This window comes from Oenanthe melanoleuca, chromosome 5 (assembly GCF_029582105.1).
Source record: "Oenanthe melanoleuca isolate GR-GAL-2019-014 chromosome 5, OMel1.0, whole genome shotgun sequence".
Classification (NCBI taxonomy): domain Eukaryota; kingdom Metazoa; phylum Chordata; class Aves; order Passeriformes; family Muscicapidae; genus Oenanthe; species Oenanthe melanoleuca.
The window spans coordinates 52,668,749-52,695,347 of record NC_079339.1 but is presented as its reverse complement, the minus strand read 5'-3'; the positions used below and the strand labels follow the sequence as shown (position 1 = coordinate 52,695,347).

The following is a 26,599-nucleotide window of genomic DNA, read 5'->3' as shown; positions in this document are numbered from 1 at the left end:
GAAGCTGAACAAGCATTCTGAAAGTACCATTACACTCTTGGCTTGTCCTTGCCCTTTCCTCGACAGGTGCTCTGACCACTGAGCCAAGATGCCAGGTTAGGTGTACCCTGATCTAATCTAGCACAGCTGCTGCTACATCTGCATCCCAGCCTTGTGAATACTTGCACCTAGCTCCTCTTTGCCCAACATGTGACATTCCATCCCCTTGCCAACCTCACAGATGAAATTGCTTAAGGCAATGCTATAGACAAGTCCCTGCTAAGCACATTCAAACTCCAGCTTTTATTCAAAGGTTTGGAACTTGGTCAAACACATTTAGATTATTGATTAAGAGGGGGGAAAAAAAAAAAACAAACAAATCACCACCTCCAACCTAGCAATTCACTCTTGAAAAGCTTCACTGACCCAGCTCTATTACAATGCCAGAACTTCAAAGAACAGGCTAAATATACTTTTAAATAACTGAGCTGAAGAAAACAGCATTTTTCTCAGAGTTGCTCACGCAAAGACCAAAGAAGGGAGATAAATGATTACATCCAGAACACACTGCCTAAAACAAATGCCTGGAAAATAAACTCTCATCCCAAACAGCTACAAAGTTTAGCAAAGTTATAAGCAATTGCAAACAGTGTCTCCTGATAGGAAATGTCAGGCTGCCTCAGAAGGCAGACAGGATAAAGGCATCAAACAGAAAGCACCATGCTGCCTGCACCTACTCTTGCTGTAACTCACACTTGTGTACAAACACACCCAGTGTAGGACAATCACATGCCCAGAGCATCACTCTAAAGGAAGGGAAATATTCAGGGGAGCACTGGTTAAACATTTCTATTCCCCAAATTTTCCAGTAAACATCACACTCAAACAAAAACAGGAAAATCATGACACTGCTTTCCATTCTGTTAAATATTTACATTTAGAAAAAATGCAAAAAAAAATGTTTTGTTTAGGAGAAGAGGGGAATGTTCAAATGGTTAAGTGAAGTTTTTGAGTTTGCAAAATGTTTGTCCTCTGAGTACCCATCACATTAAGCAAGTGATCAAAGCTGATAAAAATGGCAGCTACATTTCCCAAGAAGGATGTTGGGGGGAGGGAAATTTTTTTCTTCAAGATGGTCCCAAAAATGCTTTTATTTTTGATTAATAAAAAAAAGTAAATATTTTCAGAGCATTACTTCCTACCACCCCCAAGTTTCACATGAAAAACCCACACCAGTGCAAGTTAGTGAAGGTCCAGATTTCCACACTCCTGCAGTTTGTTGACTGTTATCTGAAGGAACCAGCAAGGCTGTTGAAGAAATCAAGCACTTTTCTTAGGAAAAGTGCAGAATTAAGCCCTTGGCTCTGATAGCAACACTGCATGCCAAGCTACAGCTACATTTTCACCCATGCATTAACATTCAAACTCAATGTAAATCTCGCATTTACTTGTACTAGAAGCTTTAGAGAGCTGCAAAAACATTTAAAATATTTCTAATCCTCTTAGTAGGTATAGAAGATATCAAGGTAGATTATGTTTCCCCACTATCAGACCTACTCAATTTTAAGATTAAAGACTCCGAGTTTCTTCACCTCTTTGTTAATCAGAAAGCAAATCCACTACTTGTATTATGAAATAAGAAAACCAGACAAAAGTAAAGCTTAATTGTTTGGTGACAAAGCCATCCTTTTTTGTTGTTTAGAGATATGACACCTTGCACATTCCAAGAAAATACCAAAAGAAAAGACACTCCTAAAAACAGTAAAATGAGAAAGGCAAGACTGCAGGTGTCCAGGACAAGGATTATCTCCATGTTGTATGTTTGAGCACCGTGTTACACATGGTCTCAACAGGGAACCACAAACCCTATCACGATGAAATCAATAAGCAGTAACAGCTTTAGAGATGAAAAAACATTGACCAGGTCACTCAGCCACTGCCAGTCTGTTCCCAGTTGTGCACCTTAAATGCCAATATCTTGAAATATATATGGAAAATAACCACGCAGTGAATATACAATTTCAGGGTCAGTACCACAGAAATACTGCAAGGTGCAAACAACTGCCACAAGAGCTCTGTCCATCTGCTGTCATAACTGCCCTGCTTCTTAAGCTTCCCCCAAGACAAATGATTGTGCCAGTCTGCACAACGATTTTGTGATATGGACAGTCACAGTAGGGAAAATGTCTATTTTTAGATCTCATCCTCCATCTGCTCACATACAATTCTGCTTGGATATCAAGTCTCTCTGTTCAGTTTCTCTTCTGCACACATTCTTACTATAAACATCTCATTTGGAGCCCCAGGTAGAGCTGGAAAACATCTTTATAAGCAAATGGGTAGGAAAAGAATGTGCTGTGCTGTTCAAAACAAGACCTTACATGTGAGCCTAGAAAAAGTTTTATTACTGAAGATAGCAGAGCAGTATGTTTATAAAGGGTCACATGTAGCTCACCCCATGAATACAAGCTGCTGGCTTTTATAGACAATCCAGAGCCTTTACTCTGATGAAATAATAGAAACCTCTTTTAATACCACCCATCACCCATGAGCCCCCAGATATAACTGTTTCACAGATATTCCTGGCTCCTCCAGGAATCTCAATCCATTTACCTTGTAGAAAAGTGCATGGCAAATGAAGAGCATCACAAGGTTTGGTACTCCACAAGCACCACAGCAACACTGACAAGCCAGCTCAGACTTGTAAAGAAGCATGAAATATTCTGGTTGGTATGGAGTGGCTGACAATCCATGACACCCAGCTAACCCCATAAGTAACCAGAGAAACAAGTTGTGCACTTTCAGCATAACTGGTATTTGGGTAGTTTTATTTTAAAGTGCACAGCTTGAGATGTAACTGTCAAGAGTACTGAAAGCTAAAATTAAAAAAAAAAAAAAAAAAAAAAAAAAAACCAACAAAAAACAACAACCCTCAAGTTCCTTCACAAGATATTAAGACGGGCAGCCAAAAACTCAGACCATTTCTGGAAACCAGGGCCACTGTGTGTTTGCTTACTCCAAGTCATGAGAGAAGATGGCAATCAGGTTCTTGAGCAGCCAAATGCAGACGTACAGCAAATATCAGGATATTTTTAATGTCTCACCTTTACACCAGCTAGACATGTAGAAACATGAAATAAGATATAGTGTGATTCATGGGAAAACCCAAACAAATGATCTGCTGTGGAACAGGAGCTCCTTACTCTACCACCACAGCACAGCCGTGCCACTCACTGCCAGCAAGTAGAGCAGGACAAACACTGCAAGCTCTACTCTTGTGGACACTGACATTTTATTACAGCTAGACAGCACCTTGCCCTTTGAAATGTACACTTGTCCAAGAACTTCTACCCTTCTAAACAGACCTCCTACAAACATATCATATGAAATCCCTGCAGCAATAGAAATGCAGCCTCCTCAGTAGATCATCAGATCACCAGCACAGCATTTAGGACATACCTGTGATCAGGTCAGCAGTGAAAATTATGAGGAGGGAGTCTCCATTGTGCAGGCAGCTTCCTAATTTTGCCACAAACAGGAACGTCTGCCACCTTCACAAAGGGGCAAAAGGGGGACAGCAAGTGCAACAGAACATTTTTTGTGCACTTAAGTACTCATGGCATGGGTCTAACAGAAGCACTAATTTAATTCTGAGCTTCTACAAATTTCTGAGCTAAACTGCTCCAGTCAAAAGCTCTTTGCAAGATTCCAGCTCCAATTGTCTGGAGTGACATCTACTACATTATGCTGTCAAACATGAGACCACAGTCAACACTTCAGACATGCTGGATTAGGTCCAGCAGAGACACATGCTGGTATGGAAAGTACTAACAGAAGCTGAAAGTTTGCCCAAGTAACACAATTAGTTTGGGAAGAGGTCACCAGCCTACTCAGCCCACCAAAACAGATTTCCTCTGCTAAACATCAGTATTTTCTACCATGATAAAAACACCTGAGAAATGCCAGCATAAATAATTTAATCAAGCTTAAAGGGAAAAACCAGGTAAACAAAAAACCCTGCCTGCATTCAAATCACATGTAAACAGCGCATGTATTAAAAGCTAAAAAAACCAGCAGCATTATCGCAGATCAGGACAGAATGGTATGTCTTTGTTTATTGCTTCTAGTAGCATCAAGACAGTTAATCTATTTGATTAATCTCCTACCACCACGGATCCTATCCATCTGATGACATGGCAATTTGAAAACCTCACTCGTGCTGTCACAAACACGAAGCCTTCAAGGGAAACACAGACTCAGGATAAAAAGTGGAAGCTCCTTCAAAAAGATGTCACTTGAAGCAAGCATCAAACATCTCTACATATCCCTAGCATTACATATGCATCTACTCCATCTTCAGAAGAAATAATTACAAAAAAAAAAAGAAGCCATGTTACCTGGAGCATCAGTTCACAATCATCTCTGCCAACAAATATCATCTCCCGAGGGAGCCGATGGCGAATGCCGGTGCTGCTCACCAAGAACCACGAAGTCACGCTCATTTTGGTGCTTGGCACTTAACCTTTATACATCCTAAACACAAAAAAACCCCACAAGACACAGTGAGCTGTTAATGAAATGTGCAAGTACAACAGCGTGTAGCCACCGTTGCCAAATTTCCCTTTACCATGGGACCCAATACTGGGGCCCGCACTTGTTCCTATCCGAAATCTCTGGTGACAACAAGAGTTGTGAAGTGTCTGCCAGGACCTGCTGCCAATGTGTCATGTGCAGGAGCTCTGCAGCCCTGGAAATATTCCCACGCCAAAGTAAGACTAAGGACCTGAAGAGAGGATTGTTTAAAATAATGAAGTATGCAGCTGAATCCAGTCCATCAAATGCTGAAATATGGTGGAGGGGAAAAAATAGACTGCCACAGTGCCACACAGCTTGAGCCTCCCCCATCATCAAAGATGTGGACCAGCACATCAGTGAGGTGACACAACGTGGCTCCTCTAACCTTTCACAGTGCATTCCCACAGCGCTGGGAGGGAGGAGACCAACCTCCCTATTGCTCATCCCACTTCCACACTGATGTAAGTTGGGATCCCGCAAATCCTTCCTTCCTTCCTCCCCCGCAGTACGGCTGGTGCAAACACCAAGCCGCTCTGCTGGCCCGGGACAGGCAGCTCAGGCTGCGATTCCCGGGGGTTTCGGGGCTCGGCAGGCGGAGGGGCGGCAGCCGTGCCCTGCGTGCGGCTCTCACCGGGCTCTCTCCCGGCCACACCTGCTTGCTGTCGCTGCTACAGCCGGGCTGCGGGCAGCCCGTTCCTGCGGCCTCTCCGCCTGCGTTTTCCACAACATCCCATTTTCCTCTCGCCGGCTGAAGGAACGAAGGTTCAGCGGCACACGCCAGGCTCTCGCCGTCCCCTCACCCACCTCCCGGGCTCCAGCTGCATTCCTAAGCGCACCGGGAGAAGGAAATCTCCATTTTCCCCGGGCTGCGCGGCGCTCCCCGGCCCGACCGCCGCCTCAGCGGCCGCGGGGCGCGCAGGTGGGGCTGCCTGAGCTCGGCGGGGCCGGGGACAGCGAACGGCCCCGCCGCCTCCCCGCCGCTCCGGGAGCCGCCGCGCCCGTGTCGCGACATGCGAGTGGCCCCGACACACCGCGGCGCCGACAAAGCGCCCGGGAGCCGCCGGCACAGCCCTTTGTGCGGCGACCCCGCCGCCCCCCGGCCCCCGCCCGCCCTACCTGCTGCGGCCCTCGGCGCGGTGGCAGCCGGGCACCGCGCCCCGCCAGCCGGCTCTGCCTGCCCCGCGGGCCGCTCCCGGCGCCCGCCCCGCTCCGCCCCCGCGCCGCAGGTTCCCGACGTCAGGAGGCGGCTCCAGCCCTGCCGGGCCCGGCCGGGGGAGGCGGCGGTGCCGCGGCCGGGCCCGCACCCGGCTGGCCGCCGGTCGCGGGGCGGCAGGTGCTGGCCTGGCCTTGGGTCGTGTGGCGTCGCTGCGGGGACACCCCATGGGATGGGTTGGGCAGGAAGGGACCTTAGAGGTCATCTACCTTAAAGGTCATCTACCTTAAGGGTCATTTTATCCGTCCTGCCACCATGGGCAGGGATGCCAAACAGCAGACCAGGTCGCTCAAAGGTATATCCAGCCTGGCCTTGAACACCTCCAGGAATGGGGCATCCACAGCTTCTCCAGGAAGTCTGCGCCAGTGCCATTCCCTAGTTCATCATCCCTCACTTCAGGCTCTCAGAGGGGCTCGGTGAATGCAGGCAGAGCCTCCTGCACCTCTCTGACAAGGTGCAGCCATCCCTGACCTGGTAGGTCCAGTGTGCGAGCTTGGTGCCATGGGACTGCAGATGCTGCCCCTGCTAGGCACTGGGACCAGACCCAGCACCAGCCCAAGGGAGGTCCAGCACCAGCTGCTCCTCCCATGAAAGTGAGCCCCTGCACAGCCTCTTCTCCCACCCCAGTCCCAACACCAGCTGCTTCTCCAGCCCCAGTCCCAGAACAGCCTCTCCAGCCACCCAAGTGAGCCTCAGCCCCTCAGTCAGTCTCTCTCAATCTCCATCAGGCTGCCGGCTGGCTTCCATCTCCACATACACTCCTTGTCCTCTTGCAGGGCAGTACCTAAATGCAGTTGGCAGGACTGAGTTAATCTTGAGCATCTAACCATGGAATAAGAGCCTGAAATGGCTGGTGTGGAAAGACATGCCATTTTATGAGTTCTTTTCAGTTTTAGGTAACTAGAAAATTCTGAAGGACAGTAAGTACAGCGAGCAATGACAACTTTTTCTCCCACTGTGAGGAGCACTGAGTATCCTGGAAAAGCTTTCTCAAGAGAGCCCCAGCTCCTGCAGATGTCAGAGGAGCTGCAAAGAGCAGCAGCTCAACACTGGTTCTCTGGCTCTCAGACTGCTAAGGGAAGACTATAGGAAGACACCAGGTTCATAGTGATGTTTCCCCAGGCTCATATTCCAGCTGCAAAGAAAGCTTTGCATTTGTACACTGTGCATTTGGGTTTGAGTATTGTTTCTCAGTCACTGGCAAGAACTTTTCTTGGTGTCTTCAGTGGTGCATACTTTGGAATTTTGGCTCAGGATGTAATCTTAATAAAGTCTGATGGCATGGAAACCACAGGTCCAGCACACCTCTTGAAAGGGGTGGCCCTTTAGACACATCACTTCATGACTTACTCCCGGTTTATACCTCATCTGCAAGGCTGAGGAGCCAGGAAGGGCAAAGTGAACTGCAGCAAGACTGTAAGGAGGGAAAGAAAACAGCATTTCTTCCTTTTCCTCCTCTTTCTGAAGAGCAGTAGGTCTTTGTTATTATTTAATTAATAGTATTACTGCCTGCTTTAGCCAACATTTGACTTCTTTCTTGGCAGTTACATCATACCCCAAGGTGATTTCAGGGTATCATTATCTTCAAAGTCTTCGAAGCTGGCTAAGCTGCAGCATCTGTGTTTTATTGGAGTGCTCTTGGTCTCTGCTTGGAGCAGAACACCACACCCTTGCAACATGCTGTGTACCTCAGACACCAAGCAGGAGGATGGAGGGAGCAGCTGCCACTTCCACACACTTTGAACGGTTTTGTATTGAGTGCTGCCATGAAGTGATAGAAATCCTTTATAAATAAAAATGGACTTCTACCCTATTTTTCCAGCTCACCCTGTCATTGAGTGATGTTTTATTATTGATTTAACTGGCCCATAGCTTGATTTTTATAGATATTATTCACTTCTTTCTGAGCTACATGTATTTACTGTATTTACTATGGACCAATCTGTAGAGCATCTCTATACTCCTTGAAGGAAGCAGGATAATTTACTTCTTTATACAAGCCTGCCATCTAGGCAAATCTTGGTTATAAGTTGCTATAAAAAGGTTAGTGTTTGCTTTAGTCTCTCTTTTAGCCCAGTTTTACCATGCATTTATCCATTTATTTGAGCAGTCAGTCAGTACTTCAGTGTTTATAGGGAAGAAAAAAAGTTCCTGTTCCCACCATGTGTCTTCTGACCTGACTGAAAATGCAGTTTGTGCCAATACCCTGGGCCTGGCTGAATGCTGCATTGCAGCCTCTTTATTTTATTCTATAGTGATCAAACAGGAATAAAAAAGATAGTAAGTGGAGTCTTTCCTTCTCCTCTCTCTTCACTACTCGCCCCTCCAAAAAGAGTGTGTGGGCAGCATATCCTGGTGCTACACTGTCATCTTTAAATCCCAGAGCATGTGTCCATGGGGAGGACAAGCTGTTGCACTGCTGTACTTTCAGTTTTACTTTTTTTTCTTGTAACAGACCTTTTGGCAGTGTAGCCCTTGGGCTGCTCAGCGCCTCAGGCTAGCCAAACACACAACTGTCTTGGAAAATACACCACCATAAAAGTGACATGAAACCACTTCTTCCTGCTGGGAGGAGGAAAGACTGGGGAAAGACTTCATCAAGTGGGGTGTAGCAGCAGCACAATGTGGCTCATGCTAAATTTGGGGCGTATGTTTATCATGCAAATCCTTCTACATTGACCTATAGCACTGTCACCTTCAGCTACATGGGACACGCTCACAGCTGTGTTAACCTGCTTGGCCCAGGTGGCAGGAGCTTCACTGCTCTGTACGTTGTGCAGATGCAGAGTAATGACCAGTCCCTGTCCCAGAGCACTCGTATTGCCAGTAAAGGAGATTGAACGCAAGGTAAAATGTCCAGGCAGAAAAATAACAGGTCACAGGGCAATCTGTATCCAGAGCTATTGAATCAGAGCATCTGCTCCACTGAAACACTTTCTGTCTGACACCCTGAACCCACAGCTGTCACAACTTGAAACAGAACCACTTTAGATCCCTGACTCAAAACAAAGATCCCACCATCCCCGAAGGAGCTGAACTAAATCAATTTCTTGCTGGCAGGCTGTGACGAAGATTTTTGACAGAGTTGCCAAACAAGAGCTGCATCTTGCTGCAGAGGAGGCTTCTGTTCCAGACCATCAGCCTGATCCAGATGTCCTGTTTGGCTTTCCCTTTGAAGGGCAGTTTTCCCTCTCCATGAGCTAAGGGAAAAAAGTTAATTCTGATTATTGCTTAGATATCAACATGGTGCGTGGCTTATAATTAAAGGTGTGCAGGACTGCTAAGGGAATGTGCCCTGATTAACTCTTTACAGGCTGGCTGAAATCCAGTGTGCACAGCTGTATGCACACACATTCATGGGCACACGTGCAGCTCATGAATTCCTGACTACTTTGCATCCAAGGGCTGTAGAAATAGTTGTCAGTCACTGCTCCCTGCGATTATTTCATTTGTTCTTTGTTAACTCACTCTGAGATGCATCAGGAGAGGTTCACAAGTAGGTCACGCAGGGTTTCTTAACCACTTCTTCATTCGAGTGGATTCTACTCCTCAGTGATTACTTTATTTTCTCAGAAAACCAAAATTGGACCCATGCCAGCTCTTTGAGCTCTGCTGCAGGGAAATGTGTGCCTGCAGCATTCTCACTTCAGGTCAGGATTTCTGCCTGGATTCTTGCTGTAACCAGGAAAGATCTGTGGTCTTTCGCAAGAGAATGCTGCGGGTCTGGACCTGTGCACTTCACACAGCTGATGGTGCTGTTGGTACTGTTGGCTGCCAGCAGAAAGGACAGCACTGAGCCATTTCCTATGGAGCCTGAGACCAAAGCTCTTCATCACTGCTTCTGGGTATCAGCATGAGCTGGATCAGCATAACATGCAAATAATCCCCCTTCTGAATATATACCTTGTAAGTGCAATTTTGAAAATATTTCCCTTGATTTTGGTTTGGTTTTTTTTTTTAATTTGTTTGTTTCTTGTTGATTGATGATTTTTAAATGAGTGAAAATAATTTCTATTACTTTAAAATGGATATTTATCTTAATTTTAGTTAGCTTGGTGTAGCAGCCTTGCTGAACTGAGTTTGGACCAACAAAAGCAAACTGCTCCTCTCTGTCTAAGCACCAATCCTTCACTCTGCTCAGTACCACAGTTGTGCTGGTTGCCAACATTCTCGTCTCCTGTACAGCCAAGAACAGGCCCCAGCCCTGCCCAGTCAACTGGAAAACAATAAGACCATTCATGTGCATGGTTATTCCCTGGCATAAATGTTTGCAGAGATACAGTCTGACTGGGACAGGCTTCTGTCGTTTGGATGGCTTTTTACAATTCTCATGTTTTTAACCTGTTTATTAACCAGCTATAGGGACAGATTCTTAGCTGGAGCATGGCAGCATTGCCCGAAACATCTTTAGTTTGGCATCTTTGTTTTACACCAGCTGGAGAATTTTTCTTGTAGTTCTTTTTACCCACAGCATAGTCCTACATACAACAGGAAATTTAATTTTACTACTATGGAATTTACTAAAATAAAACCCCATTTGTGTTAGCACCTCTTTTCAGAATGTGCAGTATGGCCTTCTCCAGTCATCCTCTTTTATTCCTCAGCTAACCCACAAAAAAAAAAAGTCTTATTTTTATTATGGAGAGGAATTCGTACAACTATTTTTAATTTATGACCCTCATAACTTGTGGCAGGGGAGCAGGAAGAATTATCAGTGCAATAAAAGAATGGAGCTGGTTTAGTGTGAACATTGTCAGAATGTCTCATCTAGGATCTGTGTGGTATAAAACTTGGCTGAAAGAATTAAAACATACGCTTAAGTGATCTCGTTTTGGGGGGGTTTAATTAGTAAAAGCTCGGCAGTGATGATGTCGTGCTGTCTGATGAGATTAGGTCAGATTATACAGAGTTGTATGGTGTGGCATCTTAAATGGGAATCACCTTATGGCAAGTCGGAGCCATTTCAATATCACATTTAAAGAAATAGCTTCTCAGGGAAAGTTGATTGGTTTCATAAGAGAAGCAGCAGGGTTTTGAGGCCTCCTGTGTGGGAGAATGGGAACAACAGGCAGCTTGAGATCGTCTCTATTTCAGGTTTGTTTATTCCTCTTATTCGTTCAATTAATTTTCATGTTTGTGCGTATTTCTTCTGAGAAAGGTTGCAAGCCTACTTAAACAGAAAAATGATTTCACATGGCCTGGAGAACCCAACACAACATGCATGGCCAGAGGGCTGTACTTTGCCCTCCCAACCATGAACAAATTCTTTCTCCTCTTCCTCTGTGGTTGTTATTATAATGCTAAGGGAGGAATATCTGGTTAAATGCCAGAAATGCAGGATTTCCATAAGCAGTTTTGCTGCAGTAACCACCTCTTTTTCTTTTCTTTCCTCTTCCCTAGTACTCTACTCACGCACTTGCACGTTTTCAGATCCAGCCCGAGGTTTGTTTTGCAAGTACATGCATTGCAGACTGTCCCATGCAGGTGATCCTCTGCTACCCTTTCTCAAGGGTCCACTTAGTCAGAAGAATCTTTGTAGAACTTCTCCCATTGGCTCAATTTTCTGCATTTTTCAAAAAATCCTCTTCATATTTAGTTCACTAGGGCCATTTGATTAAAATTCAGGAGGATTATAAAAATCCTAATTCAAAATGAAACATCAGTTTACACTAAAGAAAACCAACATTGTCATTCAACAGAATCTCACTGATTTATGAGCTATACAAGGTTGCTCCTTGCCTAAGAGACTTATTAAGACAAGACTTAGAGACTCAGCAATGGGTGAATGAGAGCTTGTGGAAAATAAGTCAGTCCTGTATGATTTGAGCAAATTCATACATTTTACTGGAAATCCAAGACCAATAATGTTTTTTTTGCTGATGTTATAAAGAAGAACACTTTAGGTAACATTACAATTGCATCTCTAAAGCAATCATTATTATTGTCTCTGTAGACAAGTGTTTGCTCTGCTGACTGATACTAGATCATGCCATTCTGGTTTAATGTAAAATGTCAGTTCTGCTTGAAACTGTCTTCTTGGTTTCTTGCATTATCATTTTTGCCTGCAAGATGAAAAGCTTTGATGAAATATTTAATAGGTGCATGTAAAAAATATATAGCTCCCTTTACATTGAAGAATATGTCTTCAGTAATATCTGTGTAGTGGCAAAGGCCTTACAGGAAGATTATTCTGCCCTTCAGGGAATAATTTATTGAATCACTTGGAGATTCACATATTTTCTGCCCTGTGAAGTTAAAACCATACTCCACTGTGTTGATTTTAGTGATGTTCTTTCTTCACTTGAGAATGGTGGAAGAATGCTATGAATGTGGAAGAAAAAGTCAGCAGTGTCAGGAGGAGCCAGCCTGCTTTGATGGGGTCAACTGTAGGGGCAACTTTAGTAATTTATGACATACAAGGCATCAGCTGGAGATTTATATGCTTGTCAGGCATTTTATGAGAGCTCATCAGAGTAATATTTATTTCTTTGGGGAAAACAGTTGTATTACCAGCACCATTGGAGAATAAAAGCCATAAGCAGGAGACCAACAGAGCAGTATTTTTGAGATGTAGTAGTGGCTTCGTTACATGCTGAATCCTAAAAGCTTCAGGATACTTTAGAATAATCTTCTTTAGTCAGCAGGTGCATGAACTGCCATGTGTTCTACATTCATTAAATCGTCTTAAAGCCCTGCAAAAAATGCACATTTTCTGACTGCACACACATAGCTCATGGCTGTTCTCACCACAGAGTTTATGAGAAGAAGCCCCATTCATTTTAGGTAAACAGAGTGATCATGGCAGAAGCAAGCTGTCAGGTAAAATGATACAGATCTCTGTATCATTGCAACACTCCTGGCAAGACTCAGGTTCCCGGGTATTTCCATGCTGGTGAAATTAGTTCCCAAAAATGAGTTGTGGGAGGTTGAGACAGTTGATTGAGGAAGGCTAAGTGACATTTGAACAAAAAAAGAGAGGTACCACAGTCCTGATTATCTGCCAAGCAAGAAGCAACTGTTCATTTCCCACACACACAGAGGCTGCTTTGTTTAAACTGTCCCGAAGAGACTCAGAATGTCTCTCCCCTCTACTGAGTTTCACCGTCTTGCACAATTTTTTGAGATTAATATAATTCTGGGCCCTTCCAACACCTATACCTCTAGGATGGATGCTTTCTGAAAGATAATGGCACCATGCAACTCCCTTTGTTAATAATCAGCTGCAGTGTTTGGGGTTGAATTGCATTTTCTGCAGGAAAAGCTTTAGCAGAAACAACTCTGAACTGACCACATCTGCCCACTGCAGGCAGAAGGACCATGCTGTTCTCATGTTGGACCACCATGTTTCTGGACAGATCTAATATCAGAGGGTGCAGGAGCTCTCAGAGGAGGTACCAGTCACCAGCTTTGACTGATGCCTTTCCTTTCCCTGTGGCAAAGCAGATTTGTGCAGGTTTCTCCTTTTTTCAAATACTCATTCTCCTCCCTTGCAGCAGTTCCAGAGAGAAAAGGAGGTAGATAATACCAGCAGCATCTCCAGAAAAAAAACAGTTACTGCCAGACCAGTCAATGCTGGTCACACCTGCCCACAGGTTGAGTACTTAGGGATGAGAACAGATTATACCACTAAATCTTACTAAAGGATTTTAGCTTTTTTTTTTTTTTTTTTTTTTTTTTTTTTTTTTTTTTTTTTTCCTGGGACAGGCAGAATAAGTTCTGCATCATGTCAATGGGCACAACACAGCACATTCCATCTCAGTCATGCCTACCCTCATCTTGCCTTTGCCATTAACTGCTACAGGTCAAATTTCTGCTCTTGAGATCTTGAACAAACATCCTAGAGCTCTTCACCCACACACTATGAGTTAACTTTGAATGCAGAAACATTCAATAGCAGTGTATTTTATCTTAATTTCTCATTCATTCTCGAGGGTTATTTTCCCCACTCTACTAGAGACATTTCTCAGTACCTGGGTCTGAATATGCATCAGCTCAAACACATGGTGGAGAACAGAGGAGCCAGCACGGCAGAGAGAAGCCATGAAGAGATTCTCCAAATGGTGTGGTTGAGACTGGATGGTCAGCAAAACTCAGGTGCAAAAGAAAATGCAAGGAGAGTAAGAAAAGGACTGAGGACAGTACATGTAGGTCTTGTATGAGACTGAGAGGCAGCAACAACAGGTGAGACATTTACAGCTTTGCCTCTGGTCTTTGATTCCCAAGTACACTGCAACCATTTTGAATCAGGGACTGTCTTAAATCCTTTTTTTGTACTATGCATTGAGCTTCACAGCACTCCTGTAATACAAATAATCACTCAACAGAAGCTGGTGTATACCCGGCAAGGCTGTAAATCAGATTCCTTTAAGACCCAAGGTAAACCAGAGATAATGTCTTACAGGAATTTATCTAAGAATACAATAAACTGAGGAGGAGAGAGAATTGATGAAAACAGTTAAGGTTGATGACATGATCTATAATTTCTTTCTTTGTTGGACTGGTAATAGCTGAGCAGAAAAATGATCACATTTACAACAAGTCATCTTATTAGCACAAGAAGAAGATGAAAAGGAAATCCTGCAGTGTGTAGTTTGACTGGTCCTGTGAAATGTTGTTGAGCCATGAGCTGATTGCTGGGGACACGTCTGGACAAGGAGAGGAGCTGAGGTTAACACACACTGTGGAGAGCAACCCATGCCCTCTCACAGTGAGCTCAGCAAACCTTATGCAAATGTCTTCTGCAAGGCTTTCAAGGGAGGAAAATCAGCAATACAATACTGTACTGGTGGCACAAAAGGGCTTTCGAAACTTCCAGTTAATACCTGAAAGCATTTTGGACTCTGCCTAGAGTGTCGGCCAATAATTTGCCAGGTTACTTTGTTCCACCCTGCTGGATAAAGGATCACGCAGAGGAGGTATGGCTTAGACTTCCTTGTCCTTACAGATCTGCCTTTGCAAACAGAAATGGGCACAACACCTTTCAAAGAGATGGCATTTCCTGCTTTAAGTAAATAACACATCCCTCCAAACCAACCAACCATCAAAAAAAAAAAAAAACAAAACAAAACAAGCAAAACCAAAACAAACAAACAAACAATCAAAAACAAAAACAAACAAAACAAAGAAAATAAAAAATAAAAAAAAAAAAAACCAACCAAAAAAAAAACGAAAAAAAACCACCAAAATATCCAAATCTCAACCAACCCTCCCAAACAGCCATCCTTTAAAACATTTTCTATTTCCTTACAGAAAAGGGGGATGGGATTGAAGGACCAGAGGGACTGTATCAGTCGTAGTGCCCACTGAGCCCTTTGCATAGGGAATAGCAGGAGGGGTTTTGTGCTGGTAGGGAGCAGTCAGAGCAGCAGGGATCATGAGCCCAGGATTGCCCAGGAAGAGAGAAGTGTCCCTGATGTAACATAACCCACATGAAGGTGTTTCAGTCCCTTCACAAGCCCTAGTCACAGGCTAGGTCACACAGAAAGATGGCAACAGTGGCTGCAGTGATGTCACTGGTCAGGCAGTCCTTACAAAGCACTTTTGGAGCTCTCAGCCATGTCTGTGCTGTTCAATTGCAGTTAAGCAATTTTCTTCCCTCTCTGAGCTTCAGCTGGTTAAATTTTTAACATTAGAAACACTTAGAAAGGATTGTGCATAGAAACCAGCTTATAAAAACATTATATGAAAGATGCTTGCTGTTGGAAAATAAATTTAAGAATGCCATTGGCTTAATAAAAGTACCATGCTGCCTTTCAGACTAATTTAAAACTTGAATTGTAGCCATTTTTAGCTTTAACAAAATCGATAGGGCCAATTGGTATGCTGTGTCAGTCATTGCCTGTTTTAATCTTTTAAGTAAGTTTGGCAGCCAATAGCATCTGGGAGGTTGAGTTCACCCCTGAAGATCCTTTAGGATTTCACTGGGATTTTCATATTGCTGCAGTCTTGAACAATCAAGTCCTAAATCAGTCACAAGTGCATTAAATAGAACAGGGCAATAAGCTGGCATTTGGCCCTAGTTTACATTTAAGATGATGCTCACTTCAAAAACACTTGAATCACATGGTGGAAATGGTAAAATTGTTGATGATGATGATGTGAAAAGGACTGAGGTGTTCAATAAATATTTTTGTTCTGAATTTGGAAACAAGAAGGATCATGCACAAATGTCATGAGGACAATGCACTTTCCATCCCATTAGTAACCAAGGAAGCTATTAAACAGCATTACTAGAGATAAACATTATTACCTTAACAGGTCCAGACAACTGTCATCTCCAGAACTGAGATGAATTGGCTCAAGGGATCTTTGACCCACTCCACTTAATCTTGGAGGACTGCAAATTTTAGAGGACGGGTGGAATGCTGCATTTTGGGTAAATTATTTTAAAAATCACTAGGGCAACGTAAGTAATTCTAAGCCATCCAGCCAGCCATTCTGGGCAAAGTTAATGAAATATTAGTATAGGAGTCAGCAACAAAGAATGTCAGTGGAAATAATAGGGTCAACATGATTTACTGGGAAAAAAAAATCTTGTGAAAGAAGCTTGATTTTTTCTTTTCTGTATATTATTGGCCTGATTGATAACAGCTTCTAAACAGATATAAGATTGTCTTTTGCAGATTGCTTTACTGTTTGCAATAATTATCAGAGTAAGTAATAGCATTAGCATTAAGGTAGGTGAATTAAGCAGTGGCAAACTGGCAAGCCTTAAGTGAAATACAGGCCTGAGTAAAGACTTGGCACGAAACAGAATGAACCAGGTTTGGATACTGCAGCCAGCATCACTCTGCTGCTTCTTCCAAGGTGTGTGCTTTGTGTAAAACTGACTCCTGCTAACAACATGGGAATGTCTTGCTTTGTAGGAGTGCCAGCTGAAGCTGGTTTTGTACCACTGCCTTCTCTGCTATTGGCTATGAAAAATATCTTTGTATAACTGGGCTGCAGCTGGTTCCTCAGGGTTTAGGAAACCCAGAGTGGTGCAGGCAGGAGCTCAGCCCTAGGGACTCCCTCTGAGCTGTGCAGAAGGGATGAGCTGCTCAGACAGAGAAGCAAGTTGATCTGAACTGCTCCACTCTTGTGCCCATGCAGAGCCCCCAGATATCCCTCCAAGCCTCTCAGCTCAGGAAATCCCTCACTGGCTGGACTTGGGTCCTGTCCTCCTGTGCATTGCTCCTGGAAACTTCCCAGCCCGCTGTGCCACTGTCCATCTTCATGGACCCACTGGTGTGCAAGAGGCTCAGCAATTCTGGTTTTCAGTCACCAAAGCAGTTGTGCTGGGAGTATTTAGCACATCTGAGTGTTTCATCTGTGCTCTGATTGCTTTTCTTAGACAGCGTAAAATTAAAAAGCTGAAAAGGAAACCTGAAGATGCTGACATCCTTACACAGCACAATTTCACATCCCTGAGAACTTACACTCCAAATTCCTCTTCTGACGAGGAAGAAGGGAAGGAAAATCTTTGAACATCCTCATCTAGTAGGAACAGATCCCTCAAAATCTCTTTATGTTAGCTGGGGTTGTGACCACGTCCATTTATTCAGCTCTGTGTAATTATTGCTCTTGCCTTTTGCTAATTATTTTACTATCCATGAAGAATTATAAAGCCATTAACCTGGAAGAGAAAAAGACAAAAGCCTGGCCATGTGAGAAAGACTTTGAACACCAAATTCATTCACCAGTTAGAAACAAATGTGCGTGTTCAGAAAGTTAATTAACAAAAGGTCTGTCTCAAGGCAAGTTCTGCTTACTACTAATGGGTATCATGAAAATTCATAAACTCACAGCTCCCAATGGGAGGATTTGCTGACTGGAGACTGCTGTATGGGACCACGTGTCTCTGTTCCTTTGCAATGGGAAGGTGGGGGATGGCCAGAAATGCCCCTCATCTGTGTGAAGGGGTAAATTCCTGATGAGTTCAGCAAGGAAAGCTTTCACATGCTGTGTCTGTCAGGAGCACACATCACCCTGTGCTCAGGGAAAGGTTTAAACTGCAGCCTTCGCTATTTGAAGAAAAACTGAAAGTTTTGAGCCAGAATTAGCACTGCCAACTGCATTTCAGGCAGCACTTTTGCTTTGCTCTTGATGTGAATCAGGAAGGTTCAGACAAAAGCTCAGGGACCTGTTCCCACTGAGGGCAGCCATGTGCAGGCAGAGCCTGTGTGTGATGAGACCCAGGAAAAGTGATGACTTTCCTCTTAATGGCTGTTTCCTGTGCTTCCCTGGCCACAGTCAAAGTGAATTCCTGGAGGAAAATGCAAAAATGCCTACTTGCCCCAGGCATAGCCTGACTGCCAGAGCCTGCCTGAGGTGTGTGTGGTTTCCCTCTTCTAAACAGCCTTGTGTGAATCTGCCCAGCCTCTCCTTAAACTCACAACTGTTTTATCATTTGCAATATAAATTACACCAAAGAGATATAAGGCATATGGGGTCATGTTCTGCCTTCCTTTACCAGGGCATAGCGGGCTCCCTGATACTGGCAGACACAGAGGGGACTTAGAACATCTGTATTGGAAGGGCTGAGTGCATTTGGAAGCTGTTATAGATCAGCTAGCACAGAGATTTTCTTCAGGCCTCTATGCAATTACTGTGATTTCTTGGCACTGAGCTTTAGTGATTCACCTGAGTCGAGTCATGCACAAGGCAATGTGGCTCTGGAGGGCTTCCCACCACAACTGGTGTGCTCAACAAGTCCAGCAGCTGAATACAAGGGATCTTGCAACTGCTACTACCTTCTAGGGTAGAGGGGAGACTTAAAAGAGATTAAGCAATTGCCTGCATTAATCAGAACCATAGACTTTACAAATCAATCCTGGCTCAGTTGCTGGAGAAAAGCAGCTTCTGCACTTGAAGAGAGTCTAGAAGGCTGGTTTTGGGAGACAGGACTGGGTGTTGGAAAGGTAGGATGGATTTGCACAAAAATGACAGAAGCCAAAGAGCCAAAAAGCAACACAAAAGTTACTCCAGAGCCTGCAGCAGGCATGGGACAGATAGTATAGGCTGGGTGAATGAGTAAAAGCCTGGTGAGAAAGACAGAAGAAAAGAGAGATATCATGAGGCACCAGAGGCAGCACCACTCAGGATCTAGGGAGGAACCTGTCAGTCAGTGCTGCAGGTGGCATTGCCAGTTAAAACAGAGTGGAAGAACACACAGAATTCCTCAGCACCCAATCCAATGCTCATTCCAATCAGGAGCTAAGCTGCTGCTCTTTTCAGCAGGGCATGATGGAACAGGCCAGGGGGGTGCAAGGCTTTGCATAAGGTTGGATGAATAATTTCGGCTACACCTCCCCTCACCAGTGCTCTGCAGCAGTTCTGCTAAGAGGGTTTTTATTGACCAAATGCCACATCATCTGGCCCCACCTGTGTCTACTCATGCTGTACGTTTGCTGCAATGCTTGTGCTGTCCATACCATCTCTCTGAAGCCACTGCCAGCATAAACTGAATGTTGCTGGTGTGCTCTCCAAGTGGGATTGCAGTAGTTACTCAGAGGACACAGGAGCAAGGCAGGGCAGGAAGTGAGCAATCAGCCCTGCAAGTCCATTGGCAAATGTCCACACACACGTTCCCAATGCACAGAACCACCCCAGCTGCAGAAGCCAACAAAACTTGCCAGCCTGCAATTCAGCATCTTGAATGGGCAAAATCCTTGGTGCCATTAACATGCTGGTTTGATTTTCAAGATCTGTGTTTCTTGAAGTTATCTTGTGTTCAGCTTTATGATTTGATTAAATAACAGGTCAGCAAAAGACGTAAGCTCAAAATTTTGGGGTATGCCCAGCAGTTTTCTTTAAGGTGTTTAGAACAGAACAGAACAGAATAGAATAGAATAGAATAGAATAGAATAGAATAGAATAGAATAGAATAGAATAGAATAGAATAGAATAGAATAGTTGGAAGAGATCTGCAATGTCATCCTGTCCAGTGTCAAATTTTACCTATAAAAAGCTGTGCCTGTTCTCCCCAAAGCCACCTGCCTTGTCTAGTAGATATGTCCAATATCTCACACAGAGGACCAGACCGAGCAGAATAACCCAGGTGAAGTCTCACCCACCTCTCTTCTATGGCCTTTGTCCTGTCTTCTATCTTCTGGAAATCCATCCCCACCTGTTACATCCTAGGAATCGACCCACCACTGTCAAGGCCATGGCAGCTGGTAGATCTCAGTCCTCCTGCTCTTAGTGAAAATACTGATGTGTTCTCCTTCCCAGTCATTCCCAAGTCTTGAGTAGCTGTTTGATGGCAGAAACTCTGTTGTTACTCCATGAGCTGATGCTCACAGCAAGAGAATTTCCTCCCTTTCTCCTACTTTTTCCATCTGTGCCCTACTGGGATACACCATCTCCCCTATACTGGCAATGATTTTCCAGTTGCCTTCTTGTGGAAGGCAACTGGAAAGTCTTCTCCAGCAGCTTCCCCCAAGGCTTTCCCTGCTACTTACATTGCCCTGGCCAGTGCCTTACCTCACCACAACATTTCTTCCACTTCCCATCCGAGGGCATAATTTCCCAAATGGCACTTTATCAATTGCTCTGAGAGACCAGGTAAGCAGTGTATGGATTCAATAGATCTTCTCTGGAAGATCAGTTCTCTTATCAAAGGAAGCTAACAGGTTAGGCTGGCATGGTGGCCTTTGGGTATGCTCAGTTGGATCTTATCTCATTTTCTGTTTGCTCCCATATTGGATAAATGCTTATCCCTTCTAAGCTCCTTTCAAAGCCTTTCATCCCACAGAGGTGAGATTACTCCAACCTATGTCTGTCCCAATCTCACCCTTCCTCTCTAATTCTTCCAAATTTGTGCACAGATGGAGTGTGTTACTTGTCCTAATATGTGAGGTTCTCCAGGCTGGAGCATGTGTGCTGCCTTCCTTCCTGCAGAAGGTTTCTGCAGTGTCTCACTGCAAACCTTTAGCAAACAGCAACAAACAAAAAGAACCCAACCACCCCAATAACAGGATGGTTTCAGCACTTCAAGAGGGAGAGGAAAGATGAGGCGAGGGAAATCAGGGAGTGTAGGGACACAACAAGGGCTAGCAGTTTTAAACTGAAGGAAAGGTAGATTTAGATTAGATATCAGGAAGAAATTCTTTACTATGAGGGTGGTGAGGCCCTGGCACAGGTTGCTCAGAAAGGTTGTGGATGCCCCATCCCTGGGAGTGTTCAAGGCTGGATGGGGCTTGGAGCAACTTGGTCTGGTGGAAGGTGCCCCTGCCCATGGCAGGGGTTTGCAACTGGATGATCTTTAAGGTCCCTTCCAAACCAAACCAGTCTATGATTCTGTGATGCTGAGGTGCAGTGGGGTGGGGAAGGAAAGTGTTGGCTCATTTCTGCTGTTCAGGCTTTGGAAGGTGGCACGCTGTCATTGGCCATGTGTCCACCCACCTGCAATAATTATACAGCTCCCCAGCATCTTTTAGATGCACACTCAGGATAATTAGTTTATCCCCTCCTGAGGCAGTGAAATTAAACTTGTTTTTTCCATTTTACAGAACAAAAAAATAAGGCACAGGGGGATTAGATCTGGTCATATAATATCATAATAGCATAAATACATATAATAGCCATGTAATGACTATTTTTAAATCTTTAGTCCCACTCTTCATTATTTTTCCAGCCTTCTATCTACTGGAGATGCATCCCTTGACACCCTAGGAGTGGACCATGGCAGCTGGTACATCTCAGTCCTCCTGCTCTCAATGGATGCACATTTTTTACAGTGCAGTGAAAATCAAAATGTGGTTTCAGTTTCTCAGTGCACAAAAATTGCTTACTGTTACCAAAAATATAAAATAGGTTTCACAGAAAAAGGAAAAAAAAACAAAAAAACAAACCCACAGCTTCAAAGGTGGTTTCACTTACCTTTTTTAGCCAAATACATGTATACTCAAAACATACCCCTTACAGAAACTACTGTCATCTATAAATGCATAAAACGCATTTTAAATTATTTTAATGTGTTTCCCTACAGAAGATCTTCCATTTTTGATATACCTAGCCACATCAATACATGTAACATTATGAAATGGCACTTATCTTCGCTGAGGATTAGTAGGTGAGAGCTGCCCCATCTCCTCACAGGCTCAGCCCATGGGGGTTTTGGTGCTGTCACCTCCTCCTGAAGCCAGCCTGGAGTGGGGACAAGCACCACAGCCTGTGCTGGCATTCCCTCCCTCGTGGTGCTTTCACCACGAGCTGTTTTTGCTGCTTTGCTCCGCCAGTGCCGTTTTCCATGAGACAAGGTGAGTATTACCTTACATCCACACTAGAGGATGCTCTTGGGCCAGCAGTGAGAGACAAACCTCTCCCTGCTCAATCCGCACGGCTTCCAGGCTCAGAAAGCATTTCAAGGCTTAGCCAAGGCTTAGGCGGTGTTTCAAGGCTTAAAAAGATAAGAAGAAAATGTTCACACAGACAAAAGTGTAATGCAAGTGACAAAGTACTGACAAAAGTACTTACCCTGCTTTTGCAGTGCTATTACTGCTCAATGTACATTTAAAACCAGCATGGGGGCAGACAGGGACTTTGAGAAGGCAAATAGTTATTTGCTGGGGGTTTTTTTGATCACCTATTTGTGTTTATTATGTGTGACATAAGGCTCCAGGGAGACCCTAAAGGAGAATACAGGGGAGCCTAAGAGGGGCTTTTCACATGGGCAGATAGTGACTGGACAAGGGGGAATGCCTTTAGACTGAAAGAGGACTGGTATATTAGATAACAGGAATAAAATCTTGACTGTGAGGCACTGGAACAGGCTGCCCAGAGAAGCTGTGGCTGCCCCATCCCTGGAGGTGTTCAAGGCCAGGCAGGATGGGGCTCTGAGCAGCCTGATGTGGTGGAAGGTGTCCCTGTCCAGGGCAGGAGGATTGGAACTGGGTGATCTTTAAGGTCCCTTCCAACCCAAACCATTCTGTGATTTTGACAAATAAGAGGCAAATCCTCATGTCCTTTTATTGTAGATAACAAAGAAGGAAAATAGGAAATTTGGGGTTGTTATGCATTTCTCTAGCACTGTGCAGATGCACCCTCCCCACCACAACACCCATCTCCCAAAAGGCAGGAGCTCCCAAGGCTCAGTGAATATTCTGAATTTCAGCCCCTCCCACTGGAACAAGAGAATTTCTGCAGATGTTTGTGTTTGTGCTAAACACTTGTTTATAATGGCAATAGTCTCTTGCTCTGCCATGGTTTTATTTTTCTGGTTTGATAGACTTCCTCTAAAACCCCCCTTTTTGCAAACTGCCTCATTTTGCAGGATGAAACTCATTGTGGCACACGGGAACAAATCTAGTCTAACAAAACACCTGGATGCAAGTTGAGACTGTCCAGTGAGATCCGTACTAATAATAAAAATGGATTTTAAACAAAGGGCTTGATATTTCAGAGGGAAAACCCAAGGGGGAATTTTTTTGGTTCTTAAAAATGGTCCTGGCATTCTCAAAACAAAAGTGAAAGAAAAAACAGCCATTAAAAAGCACATTAATTTGAACACAATGTGACTACAGGAGGCTGTGTCCATCATAACTGTACTAAAGCTCCAGCTCAGGTGGCTCTTCAGGGGCACCTCAGAGGCTACAGCCAGGAGAAACCTCTCCCAGGAACAAGGCTTGCTCCAGCCTTCAGCCTTGCCAGCAGAGTTTATTTCATACACAAAATCTCCTGTCTGAAGGGAAGGCACATTTTGACCTCTCCCACAGCACAAAGTCACCCATCAGCTGGAGTGATGAGGAAAGCCACCAGTGCCTTTGCTGCCCACACACAAAATCATCAAGCCCAGTGCATCATAGTGCTGGTATGGCCCCAAGGAGGAAGGTAGCAAACTGAAACTGCTGAAACTCCTCTGGTGGGGAAGTTTATGCTGCTAGGTGAACTGGTGGTAGGAAAATCAATTATGAAAGCAGGTTAACAGCATAACTGGTAGTCGTGATGCTCACTTGGGACTGCAGGTTGCAATTCAAGACCTTGCTGCAGTCCAGAGAGCACCTTAATCACTCAAACTGAAGCTGAAACTTCTGCTGTGAACTTCAGACATCTCATTCAAATTTGAACCTTTTTCCTTGAAAAATCTGCTTTCCATATAAATCCCCAGACACCCTTTCCTGCCCCCAAAGACATGTGAAATGTTTGGCCTAAGCAGCTCCATGTGGTAACAAATCCCAAAGGCTAATTGTGTGGAAAAGCATTTCCTTTCATCAGATTTAAATTTTCTGCCTTTTAGCATCGACTGCACCCTTTTTCTTGCATCATGGGAAAGCAATGTTTAATGCACAGAGCTGGAAAGAGCCCAAGACCACCGAGTCAATGCGTGAAGGCCAGCGGGCTGCCAGCAGCTTTAAACAACTGTTGATCATCACCACCACCACCAAATTCCAAACAGATTACCCAAAAAGGCCAAGGCCAAACCCCTATTTCTAGGCTAGAAAAACAGATTCTTCCAACTGTTGTTATGGTGAGGAATTCAGCTCATTTGCAGATGACAGGCAGAGTGGAGCTGTCAGTCACGGGCAGGGGGAGAACACCCAGGGCTTGGGAAGTTGTACCTTTCTCTTCTGTTTTGCCTGGATAGGTGCTAACACTGCAAGCAGTTTTTCAGAAGAAAATGCCAAATCAATGCTCTATTATTTTGAAACAAAGCAGTAGTTATTCTGACTTGCCTCAGCAGCATCTCTGGGGAGGGAGATGCTAGTGTGAGTAAGTTGTATGAAGGGCTGCTGAGAGAGCTGGGGGTGTTTAGCCTGGACAAAAAGAGGCTCAGGGGAGACCTTATCACACACTACAACTTTCTGAAAGGATCCAGGAGAGGGTCAGCCTTTTCTCCCAGGCAACCAGTGACAGGATGAGAGGAACTGGCCTCAGGCTGTGCCAGGGGAGGCTCAGGTTAGACATCAGGAAGGATGGTTGAGCATTGCAATGGGCTGCCCAGGGAGGTGGTGAAGTCACCATCCCTGGATGCCTGGATGTGGCACTCAGTGCCATGGTTTACTTGACAAGGTGGTGTTGGGACAAAGGCTCAATGACCCTGGAGGTCTTTTCCAGCCTTGATGATTCTGTGACTGTGGGATGTCTTTGCAACTCTTCAGAGCTCAGGCAGAGCCCCTGAGTTTGCCTCTGCTGGGACAGTGGCACAGGGTTTGGCTGGACCAGGCTGGACCAGGCCGAGGATGCCTTTGTACCTCCCTTGCAGCCCAGCCACTACCAGCAGGGATGAAATAACTAGCTGATAATCCAAGTGAAATTGCAATTAAAAATTAAGCATTACCACCCAAATCCTTTGCTGTAGCAATGTATGGGGCAAGCTTACAGCAGGTTAGTTGGCAGCTCCCAGCTATCCCCTATTCATGTGAATAAACTCCACTTTTCCAAAACAGCTGTTCCTGTAACCTGCATCCTCAGATAAATCAGCACTGCTTTGTTCCCTTCTCTGAGAATACATGGTGTGCAGGGGGCAAATGCTCATCAGAGGCAAGAAAGGTCTGGGATAAACCTCCTTTTTATTTTCTGTAGATTTCTGTTTTATTTTCTGTAAACAGAGGGCTGAAAATAAGTCAGCTCAGAAAATACCTGACTCAGAAAACACACAAAAAAAGGTGGTGTTTGGGGAAGTTATCTGAAGGGCAGCAGCCCAAGTCTTCTTCCATGCAAATCAATAAACCTGAATTTCAGATAAACTACTTAGCAGAGATTTCTTCACAGATCCTTCTTTCAAAATATTTGGGTGAAAGAAAGTACAATTATGATTTTTTGTAGTTTTGAAATGAAAGAAAATGTAACCAGGTTATTATAGTGGAAATAGTGTCATTTGTATCATCATGAGGAGAATCTCAAAGTTGGGGTTGAGGCAGAGATATGAATATGCAATTTTGGGAAAAAGTTAGAAAATACACAGTTGGCTCTACAGTATAGTCAAACATAGGAATAAGTGAATTTGAACATAGGAATAAGTAAATTTAAAAAGTCAGAGTTCTGAGATTTTTGTTGTTATTGTCGTTTCTGAGGGGTTTTTTGCTATTCATATTTGAAAATGTCTGAATTAGTTTTGAATTCAATCTCTTTAATAACTGGTCTGATTTCCTCAAACCAAACTCACTTAGATAAAAAAAAAAAAAAAAAAAAAAAAAAAAAAAAAAACACAAACAAACTCTACTTTATCCAGTCATCTCTGCTTTACAGAAGCTTTACAAAAGCTTCCACACTAAGTTCAACATGAACATCTCTTCTGTGCACATCCCACACACAATTGGATGGACTGGTTTGTGTGTTCATAACCTCAGCAGTTAAAATTTTGCTTAAAAGCAATTTGTCTGAAGAGCTCTGGAACAGCCACATTAGTTGCCTGCTGTACAGAGCAAGGTCTGTTTGCATTCACATCTCATTAAAGGCAATATTGATGAGTTAATGAAAGGTAGGAGTGGAGAAAGGCATCAAACACTTGGCAATAATGCAGGGACAATTTTAAATTTCAATATAAAATTGAAAAAGAGCTGTTTACTCCAAAGAAGCAGAGAAGGAAGTGGAAGCAGCAGCAAAAGTGCAGACAAATGCTAAGGCAGCCTCTTCGTGCAGAGGGGGAGGTGGGGGAAGAAACTGAGCTACAGGTTCTGTTTGTTGTCAGCTAAAACCAGCAGAAGACACACAGATAATTTTCCCATCTCAGTTTATTTCCCTTTCTTTATGCTTATGATGCACATACCGATTAACACAATTTTAAACAAATCCTGAACTCTTGCATAAATTCAAGTTCTACAGATAGTTTGGAGGGGAAAAAAGGGTAAGTGTATGAAATCAAAATATTTATACAATTGGTTTTTTTAGGAGGGTGGAGGTGATTTTGTT

General features: G+C 44.0%; 2 protein-coding genes across 10 annotated transcripts in view; both read right to left on the bottom strand.

Moving 5' to 3' along the window:
• CEP170B (centrosomal protein 170B) overlaps positions 1 to 5,759 on the bottom strand; it is a 57,739-nt gene extending 51,980 nt beyond the window's left edge. For all 8 annotated transcript variants that reach the window (XM_056493333.1, XM_056493334.1, XM_056493339.1 and 5 more), the window contains exons 1-2: positions 5,671 to 5,759; positions 4,377 to 4,512 (exon numbers count right to left, since the gene is read on the bottom strand). In XM_056493333.1, coding sequence (XP_056349308.1) covers positions 4,377 to 4,481 — 105 coding nt within the window. In that variant the 5' untranslated portion in view covers positions 4,482 to 4,512; positions 5,671 to 5,759. The remainder of the gene's footprint in view (positions 1 to 4,376; positions 4,513 to 5,670) is intronic.
• INF2 (inverted formin 2) overlaps positions 1 to 26,599 on the bottom strand; it is a 312,339-nt gene that overhangs the window by 28,986 nt on the left and 256,754 nt on the right. The gene's annotated exons all lie outside the window — the stretch shown is intronic.